The following is a 9382-nucleotide window of genomic DNA, read 5'->3' on the forward strand; positions in this document are numbered from 1 at the left end:
ATAAACCCCAGTGTCCACCCATTGGTCCCTAAATCCTGTTCCTTTTTACTGTCAAGTGTCCTTCATAAATGACACCTCCCAACACAGAGCTATTCCCCCGCTGGGTCCCTGCCCCAGGCCTCACTCCCCTTCCGACCAGCCTCAGCCCCAGAGATACTGGGCTTCTTTCTCAGCCTCTGAATCCCGCTGTGACCCCCAGTGCCCAGGTAATCAAGCCCCACAGTGTCATATGGGCGCCAGAGACTCACCCGCAGAAAAAACCCAGTCACGCACATTCAGAACGACTAGACTCACTTCTCAAGCGCACTTTGGGGAGAGCCCACCAACCCCAACCCCACCCACCTTTCCTGGGGAGGTCTTTGAGGGAATGAGACAATGAGATAATCCCTCTGGGACTCAGTTTCCGGTTCAGTGATTCAGAGAAACTGCGCGTTGACAGTTCGCAGCTTGGCGGGAGGCACAGGATTGAAAGAGCCAGGTTGAACGCAACGTGTTGGCGCAAGGGGCGCGAACGCTGCCAGTGGGGCGTCCACGCACTTCCACGCGCCCCCCACGCATGGGCCCCCTCGGATTATCGACCAGCCCCCAAGCGTCGGGACTCCGCCCTCTCCCCTTCCCCCCTCAGCCAATGAGACGCTCCCGGGGCAGCACGGCCCCCGGAGTATCGGCTCCCGGCAGCATTGCGCGGTGGTCGTGGGAGGTTGCGCCAGTGTCCTAGCCCTGCTCCTGGCAGGCCCCCGCGCGGGATGGAGCCCAGGTCGCGGCGACGAGGCAGTTGCCGCCCGCTGGTCTCCCCTTTCCTGCGCGACCCAGGCTCAGGGCGCGTCTACAAGCGCGGGAAGCTGATCGGAAAGGTGGGGACCCGGCACCCGGACTTCTGGGCAAAGGACAAGGCCGGGCGGGGAGAGGGTCCCTGTGGGTCAGGGTGCGCTGTGCACTCGCGATCCTAAGAGCAGCGGAGCTGTTGTGCGTCTGGCTTGTTTGCCGGCTCTCTGCCCCCCTCCCGCCCCGCCCCCGGGCTTTATCTTTGCTTGTGTTGTGTGTCCGCGCGAGTTTGGGGTCTGGCGTTGGGCTGGGCGCCTGGTCTGTTGTGGACCAGCTGCAGGGCGTGCGTTGTGTAGCGGGAACCGGTATTTGGCGGGCTGCGTGTTGTTCATGAGTTGTGTCCATGAGTGTGGGTGTGCTACCACCGCGTGTGTAATGGGTCTTCGTTACTTTCTCTAAACCCTGTAGTGTTGTCTCCAGGTGTGTGTGTCTGAATGCGTTACACGTCTCTGCTTTCTGTGCCTGGTATGGATGTGTCTGTCTGGGTGGATGTGTCTCTGTGTTTGTTCCCAGGTGTTGGCGTTGCGTGTCCAGGTAAGAGGGTGTGAGCTGTGTGTTTGTGTGTCTCAGGTGTGTGCATGTGAAGTGGCCTGGCACCTGTCCACACAATTGTGCACACCTGTCCACTGAGCTTGTGAATCCCCTTCCTTAAGGGCGCCTTCAGCCGCTGCTATAAGCTGACCGACTTGTCTACAAGCACTGTGTTTGCTCTCAAGGTGGTGCCACGTGGTGGGGCCGGAGCCGGGGGTCTGCGCCCCTGTGGGAAGGTAGGGCACCCCCATCAGTGCCCAGGGTCTCCCTGCCCACAGTGGGTTCCCTGAGAGGTCCCTGCCTTTGAGGGCAGGTTGGGTACCCGTTGGCATCACTACTGCATGCAGGGTGTGTACATAGGAGGCTGTGCCTGTAGGTGGAGCGAGAGATTGCCTTGCACAGCCGCCTGCGACACCGCAACATCGTGGCCTTCCATGGACACTTTGCCGACCGTGACCACGTGTACATGGTGTTGGAGTACTGCAGCCGCCAGGTGCCCCACGGGTGGGGCAGAGAGGGCGTCTGTATCCCTCCCCATGTCTGCTGTGCTCATCTGCATCCACCCCTGTGTTCCATCTGCACTTACCTGTTTCTACCTGTGCCCAGACCAGGCCCATCTGTGCTCATCTTAGGTTCTCTTGTCTCATCTAGGCTCACATGTGTACATCTGTGTCATTTATTCTGTGGTCACCAGGCTTATTTCACACTCATCTGTGGTACCTAGGCCCACCTGAGCATACCTGTGCTCACCTGTGTCCCTCCTGCATTTTGCTATGCCCCATGCCCCCAGTTAAACTTAGTGGTTCCTTCATAGACTCCTTATACTCACTTTGCCCACTTAAGTACACTTGAGCTCATCTGTGTCTCCTTGGTGCTGGTGCTGTGGCCTGTGTGTCACCTGCAGTCTTTGGCCCACGTGCTGGAGGTGCGGCAGACTCTGACGGAGCCTGAGGTACGCTACTACCTGCGGGGCCTGGTCAGTGGCCTGCGCTACCTGCATAAGCAGCATATTGTGCACCGAGACCTAAAGCTCAGTGAGTATAGGAAGGGGCACTGTGGGGGCTGTGGGGACCATGGGAGCTGGGACTTGGATCCCCCTTTTATGCCCATGACACTCTTCACACCCCCACTGGCAGGTAACTTTTTCCTGAACAAGAACATGGAGGTGAAGATCGGGGACCTGGGGCTGGCTGTCAGGGTGGGGCCAGGGGGCCGATGCAACAGGTAACGGTGGAGATTCAAAGCAGTCTCTTGGGGTGGGCACAGGTGAACCTGGTCTGGCATGCAGGCCCCAGTCTTCCTGAGCCTCCCATTATCCCCTTCCAGAGTGCTCTGTGGGACTCCAAACTTCCTGGCCCCAGAGGTTGTCTCCAGGAATGGGCATTCCTGCCAGTCAGACATCTGGGCTCTGGGCTGCATCACGTGAGTGGGGTCTTGGGAACCTGGGCCTGGGGAAGTTGGGCAGGATTGCACAGATGGTCCAGGTATGGGCAGGTGGAAGCATGCAAGGAGGTAAAGACTGGTATAAGTAAGTACAGGGGAGGTCGAGTGGGGGTACAGGCACAAGTGAGCATATATGATACATGGGGCAGATGGAAGGAGCACCCACTAGCCATCATTTGAGCCTGCAGGTACAAATAGAGATATGGGGGGATTATGTGCAAGAGAGATCAGGTTTGAGTGTGTGTAGATGTGTGGACAGGTATGTGCAGGTGTTAGGTACACAGAAAGATCAGGGCACAATACAGGTATGAAGTACATACAGGAATGGAGCAGGTGTGAGCATGCATAAAAGAAAATTGGACAGGTACATTCAGGTATGTACAGGTATAAGCTGGTGTCTACAGATGCTGGTGTCTACTGAGCAGACAGGAATGGCCTGGCGGGAAGGGAGGAAGGGCAGGTATGGGAACATGGATTAATGGAAAGCATGTACAGAGTAGGGAAGTGCGGGTAGGTATGACCAGGTGTGCACAGGTAGGTGTGAGCCAACTCTGGACCAGCTTAGGATAGGTGCAAGCAGGCACCCAGGTTCTTGCCCCCCACCTCACCCAGGTACATGGTGCTGACTGGCTCCCCTCCCTTCGTGGTGGCGCCCCTGTCAGAAATGTATCAAAATATCCGAGCTGGCCGTTACCCTGAGCCTACCCACCTGTCACCCAATGCCTGTCGCCTCATTGCCCGCCTGCTGGCACGGAACCCAGCTGAGCGGCCCAGCCTGGACCACCTACTGCAAGACAACTTCTTCACACAGGTGTGTGGTATCCAGCAGATGGTGCCACCCTGGGGGCTGGATGCCTGGGTCCTTCTCTGGGGCATCTCAGCTGAGGCCCAGGTAGGGTAAGGACCCCCAGGTGGCCGAGACAATCTGAGTGGGGTGCTGATCCCCAATGTCCCACTCTGAAGGGTTTCACTCCAGACCGGCTGCCACCCCACTCCTGCCACAGCCCACCCATCTTTGCCATTCCCCAGCCTCTGGGCAGGCTTTTCCAGAAGGTGGGCCAGCTGCTGCTGAGCCAGTGCCAGCTACCCTGTGAGTATCACCCCTGCCCACCCCTCCCCTGTTCCTACCTGCCTAATACCTGTTCTGCACCTCACACACCTATCATGCTTCCCACTTGCACTCCAATTCACATCCATGGCAGAGGTGGATATGAATGGCAAGTGCCTCCCCCCACGTGGGGCCAGGTTCTGCAGCCCCCAAAACGCTGTGCCTCCCTCAGGCCCCTTTACTCCCAATGAGGCCTCACATCCAGGAGAAGATGGTCTAGATGCTGACTCCATGGAATTGGGCATTGAGGTGAGGGCTCAGGATTGGGGAGACACAGGGCACCCTCACAGCAAGACTGAGCAGAGGGAACACTTGGTGGTCTTCAGAATGGGGAGTTTGGAGCCTTTCACTCACCTCAGGCCCCTCCCCTCCAAGGGTTGGGGTGCCCCTCACTCCTGCTGCTCCTTCCCCAGGTTCCCCTGTTAGAGAGAGGGGCTCCCCGACCTGAGGTCCCTGTCTACCTGCTCACCCAAGGGACCCTCCAGAGTGACCTGGCTGGTGAGCAGACTATCCTAGGTGGGGGCTGTGGGTAGGGAGTAAGGGTCTAGAGGCAGGGGACAATGAGAGTGCCTTTCCAGGGTCATGGCCCTTCTCCTGGCTTCAACTTTTTCACCTGTAAAATGGAAGTAATGTCTGGACTCCTTCTGGGTTTAAAACAAGATTTTTCTGGATGCAGAAATTTGGGGTGGGGCTGGTTGAAGGGGCACCTCATGGTGGGGCCCAGGCCTGTCTCCTCTTTCCTTCACTCCCTGACTCCACATAGATCTGTCTTTCCAGGGCCTGAGGGGAGCTCAATGCAGGAGGTGGAAGAGGCCATTAGAAACCTACAGCTCTGCCTGGACCCTGGGCCTCCAGGTAGGAGCATAGCCTAGGCCGCAGGGGCCACCCTGTCTATTTTTTTTTAAAAGATTTTATTTATTTTTAAAGAGAGGGAAGGGAGGAAGAAAGAGAGGGAGAGAAACATTGATCAGTTACCTTGCACGTGCCCCAAATGGGGACCAAACTCACAACCCAGGCATGTGCCCTGACCAGGAATCAAACTATCAGCATTTCGCTTTGTGGGATGATGCCCAACTGGTCAGGGTCACCTTGTCTCTTAGTCTCTGAGGAAAAGTACCTTGTCTCCATCCAGGTCCCCCTGGGGGTACTTCTGGGGTTCTATGGTGGCACAGGTTTAAGGGAGTCTTCAGGACACAATGACTTCAGGCAAGTCACTAAACCCTGTGTACCTCGGTTTCCTTACCTGTGTAAGGAAGCTGATGATAGCATGATGCCAGCTATCCTTGTGGGAGATGTCTAGAACTTCCTGAGACCTCTTTATACATACTTTATTTACGATGACTGTTTTATTTTGAGTGACACATTGGGGAGGTCTCTGGGGGGCGTCCTTGTCTTTTCAGGGTTTGAGTCTTTATCATTTGTAATGTAGTCCTATTTGAGAACCAGAGAGGAGACTGAGAGGAACTGAGGAAGGAAATGAGACATCAGACCTCAACCAACCCCGAACCCATGTCACAGCCACACCCCAAGATGGGACCCCTTCCCATGTCCCAGAGTCCCAGATCCCCAAGCCCTCTTTCTCTCCTTTTCCTTGACCTTCACCAACCCACATGTCCTACCTACCTGGAGAGGGACACTGCCCTGCTTGGAGAGGGCGCCCCAAGCCTTTTCTTTTTCGTGGGAGCCATTTAGCTTTTTTGTTTAGTCTCCCGTGACTGTGTAGCACAGGAAAACCCCAGACTTTAAGTTTGTCTTTAATCAGCTGGAGCCAACTTTTATTTCAATGTTTTAAATAAATAGTAAAAGAGGATTTAAGATCACTTTTCAAAGAAGTTACCATGACAGCATGGAGTCCCATCTGCCCCTCACCACTGGATGTCCCATTTTCCCACTAATGACTTTTTTCCTTTCCTAGTATCTGATATTTGTATTTTTTAAAAGATTTTATTTCTTTATTTTTAGAGAGAGGAGAAGGGAGGGAGAAAGAGAAAGAGAGACAATCATTGATGTGCAAGAGACACATCAATCGGTTGCCTCTCGCATGCCCCCAATTGTACACCTGGCCTGCAGCCCAGACATGTGCCCTGAATTGAAATGGCAACCCTTTGGTTCACAGGTCAGCACTCAACCCATTGAGCCACACCAGCCAGGAATGTTATTTGTTTTTTTAATACAAATATTTTAAATCAAACAAAGCAAAGCCTTACAGTATTTTGGGCATCACAGACATTTCAGAATTACTCATTTCCAAAGGAGGTGAGTGATCCCCATGTCCCAGACCTCCCCCTACAACGCAAGAGTTTTCTCTTTTTTGGACTTTTCTTACCATCTCCTGCGCATCTGCCATCCCATCACCCAGGTCCCACCAGAAGCCACACTTCGTTCACCTTGTTTTTGTGCCCAGCCATGCAGGAACCCCCGAGAGAGCAGCAGTCCATCCTCTGGGCCCCCAAGTGGGTGGATTATTCCAGCAAGTATGGTTTTGGCTACCAGTTGTCGGATGGAGGCAGTGGTGTCCTGCTTCGGGATGGCACCCACATGGCCCTGCGCCCCCCAAGGGGGTAAGTGATGGGACTCCTGTCCCCTTGAGGGTGAAGCTCTCCCTCTGCCTTTCTTCATGTATTCCTCAAGTAACCAAGTACCTACTGTGCATGCCTACAGGCACTCACTGCCTGGTAGGGAAGAACAATGATAAATGAACAAGTTCATTTCAGGTAGGATTTTTCTGAAGGAAATGACTGGGTGAGGTGACAGATTGGGAGGTGGATGTGGCTCACGACAGCACAGTTGTGGAGGAGCTTTCTGAAAAAGTGACATTCAGACAAGATGTAAATGATGAAATGGAGCTTGTTGGGAACAGCATTTGAGGCACAGGGAATAGCATGTGCAAAGCATCAAGGATGGGGCTGACTATGGTGGGTTTAAGGAACAGTAGGGACTGACTCCAAAGTGAGTGATGGGGAGACGGAGAGGATGTGACGTCATTGGCCTTTAAGGCCACTGTTGAGGGTGGGGCAGGAAGGAGGGATCCAACTCACACTTTTAACAATATCTCTCTGGCAGGAGTTATACAGGGGACCAGCAGGGAGGCAACCGGACTAGTCAGCTGGGCAATGGCAGGGGCTTGGGCTGAGATGGTGGCAGAGTAGACATGCAAGGGAGCTGGAGTCTTGACTGAGTTTGCAGGCAGGGAAGATGGAGCAGCCACTGGGCGAGATGGAAAGATGGCAGGAGGGCAGGTATGGAAGATGATTGGGATCTCAGTGGACAGGCTGAGTCCATGTTTCCAGGGGTCTGGAGTTCAGGAGAGGGGTTGGGGCTGGGCCCACACAGAGGGATGCTGATGGTCAGTGTAGAGCTTGTCTTCAAAGCAACTGTCCAAAGAGGTGTTGTTGTGTGGAAAGGTGTCCTGGCCTAAGATGCCCAGGACAGTGGCTGTGACAGCTGGCACCACCCTGTTGTCTTGCCCTCAGGCAAGTCAGCTACATGCCTGACCGCAGGAAGCTGGAGATATTTGCCCTGAGGGACGTGCCCAGCCCATTGGGTGCCAAGCTGGCAGTCTTGCGACTCTTTGTTGGCTACATGCAACAGCGGCTGCAAGAGGTGAGGGGCCGCAGGGTTGGTGGAGCTGGCGGGGTCATTGGGACTGGCAGGTGGAAAGACCCTGGCCCTAAGACCCATGTGGCTGGGTCTGTCCACAGGAGGGGGGCCTGTCTGTGCCCACGCTGTCTGCCAGCCCCAGCCTCTGCCTGCTGCGCTTCCTTGTGTCCCAGAGGGCCCTGCTGCTATTCTTCAGTGATGGGACAGTGCAGGTGAGCACGGGCCCTCATCCTCAAGAGCCCCTGGGAGGTCAGCAGGTTGGCAGCAGCCCTGTCCCCTGGACCATGCTGGCTGTTCCAGTGTACACTGTTGTGGGGCGGGGGGTGGGGTAGAGGGAGCTCCAGGAAACAGCTGGCTCCTGGCGGGCAGGCAGGCAGGCAAAGTATTGACTCCTAAGTACAAAAACTGCAAAGTTGAAAACAAAATGTGCCCTGAGCAGTGTGGCTCAGTTGGTTGGGCACTGTCCCACAAAGCAAAGGGTTGCCAGTTTGATTCCTGGTCAGGGCACATGCCTGGGTTGTGGGTTTGGTTCCTGGTCGGGGTATGTATGAGGAGTGATCAATCTGTGTTTTTCTTTGACATTGATGTTTCTTTCCCTTTTCTTCTCCCTCCCTTCTTCTCTCTCTAAAAGTAAATAAATAAATCTTTTTGAAAATAAAATGTGTTTAAGTAATGGTAAAATGTAATTTAGGGTCATTTTTGTGGGTGGTTTCTTTTAGCAGTTGTCAAAATGTCATTTCCTTGGAAAATTATTTTTAAGTTGAGTTTTTCCTAAGAAGTCCTGGCAATTTCTGAGAAATCAGCCAGTTCTAAAACATTTCCAAATAAGTAACATGATACTTTCATTATTATTTGTAATTTTTTATTGCTTAAACATTTTTTTATAGTAGGAAAAACAACTCTAGCTGTCAGACTAGAATGTGGATAATGCCCTGAGCTGGGCTGGGTCTCAGGAAGAGAGCAGTACCTTCCTGGCTCTGTAGGACACTTGGGGAAACTGGTACTTGGTGAGGGACAGGAGTTCTCCAGGTCACAGGATTAAGAATGAAGGTCTCCCTGGGTGACTGTGGGCAGGGGAGTCCTGTCTAAAACTCAGTTTCCCCTTCTGTACAGTAGAACTCTGGGCTTCTGACTTTGTGAGTTCCTAGGAGTGAAGCAGCATATAAGGCCCAGGTCAGGGAGCTCTCAGTCTCCTGTCCACTGTTGTCCTCTGGAAGGCCAAAGCTGGGGGCAGCCCCAGGGGAATGCTATTGCCCTTGACCTCGGCTCCTTACCTTTGGCAGGTCAGCTGCAGTGGAGACCAGGTTCAACTGGTGCTGAGTGGTGGGGGCGAAAAGTTGCTGCTCACGATCTGGGAACGGGGCCAACCTCATACCTCCTACACTCTGGGGATCTTGCGGAGCCACGGCTGTCCCCCAGCTGCTCGCCAGCACCTGCATCATGCTCTCCGCATGCTGCAGAGCATCTAGCGCCGCCAAGGGTCAGACTGGACCTCTGCATGTTGGTTCCAGGGACCCAGGCTCTATTCCTGTCCCTGTTCTTCCAGAGGGGATGCCCTTGGGGTCAGCTAGGGGAGCATGCGGGTGCATGGAGGTTGGGATTCTTTCCTCATGGCATGGCTGTTCAACCCAGGCTTTTGTTCAGCTTTGTTCTTTTTTTTATTAAAGAAAACGTGACCTGTAGCCTGCCATCTGACTCTCTGTGGGGATGTTTGAGGAGCTTCAGCAAGGTGGCACTCAAACCCAGTGTGACCTGAGCCCAGTGTTCTTTGTGGCAGAGACAGGTGGGCCAGATTTTCACCAACATAGAAATTAGGATCAGAGTGGTATTCTGGAATGCCCAAAAATTTAAAATAGGACATTCACTTAATGGGTG

The 9382-nt window shown here is 54.0% G+C and overlaps 1 protein-coding gene across 2 annotated transcripts; it reads left to right on the top strand.

The window, feature by feature from the left end:
• Positions 1–662: 662 nt before the first annotated feature.
• On the top strand, positions 663–9049 carry PLK5 (polo like kinase 5 (inactive)). Of its 2 annotated transcripts, XM_090288553.1 has the most exons (15): positions 663–854; positions 1479–1592; positions 1733–1849; positions 2261–2390; positions 2493–2580; positions 2683–2778; positions 3412–3610; positions 3763–3889; positions 4080–4156; positions 4321–4405; positions 4685–4762; positions 6312–6468; positions 7381–7510; positions 7609–7719; positions 8791–9049. In XM_090288553.1, exons 1-15 carry the CDS (start codon positions 747–749, stop codon positions 8974–8976), a joined length of 1803 nt encoding a protein of 600 aa, XP_090144679.1. In that variant the 5' UTR covers positions 663–746; the 3' UTR covers positions 8977–9049. The 2 variants fall into 2 exon arrangements, with proteins under 2 accessions (XP_090144679.1, XP_090144680.1); XM_090288554.1 differs by lacking the exons at positions 4080–4156; positions 4321–4405.
• The last annotated feature ends 333 nt before the right edge of the window (positions 9050–9382 follow it).

This window comes from Furipterus horrens, unplaced genomic scaffold, assembly GCF_987537825.1.
Source record: "Furipterus horrens unplaced genomic scaffold, mFurHor1.1.pri manual_scaffold_10, whole genome shotgun sequence".
In the NCBI taxonomy this organism is placed as follows: domain Eukaryota; kingdom Metazoa; phylum Chordata; class Mammalia; order Chiroptera; family Furipteridae; genus Furipterus; species Furipterus horrens.

What these genes read in the sequence shown, in the direction of transcription:
- PLK5 (XM_090288553.1), top strand. Translation starts at nt 747, where the DNA reads ATGGAGCCCAGGTCGCGGCGACGAGGCAGTTGCCGCCCGCTGGTCTCC. An exon ending in GCACCGAGACCTAAAGCTCA is followed by an intron (nt 2,391 to 2,492) that starts GTGAGTATAGGA and finishes CCCCACTGGCAG; the next exon opens with GTAACTTTTTCCTGAACAAG. An exon ending in CCTGGACCCTGGGCCTCCAG is followed by an intron (nt 4,763 to 6,311) that starts GTAGGAGCATAG and finishes TTTTGTGCCCAG; the next exon opens with CCATGCAGGAACCCCCGAGA.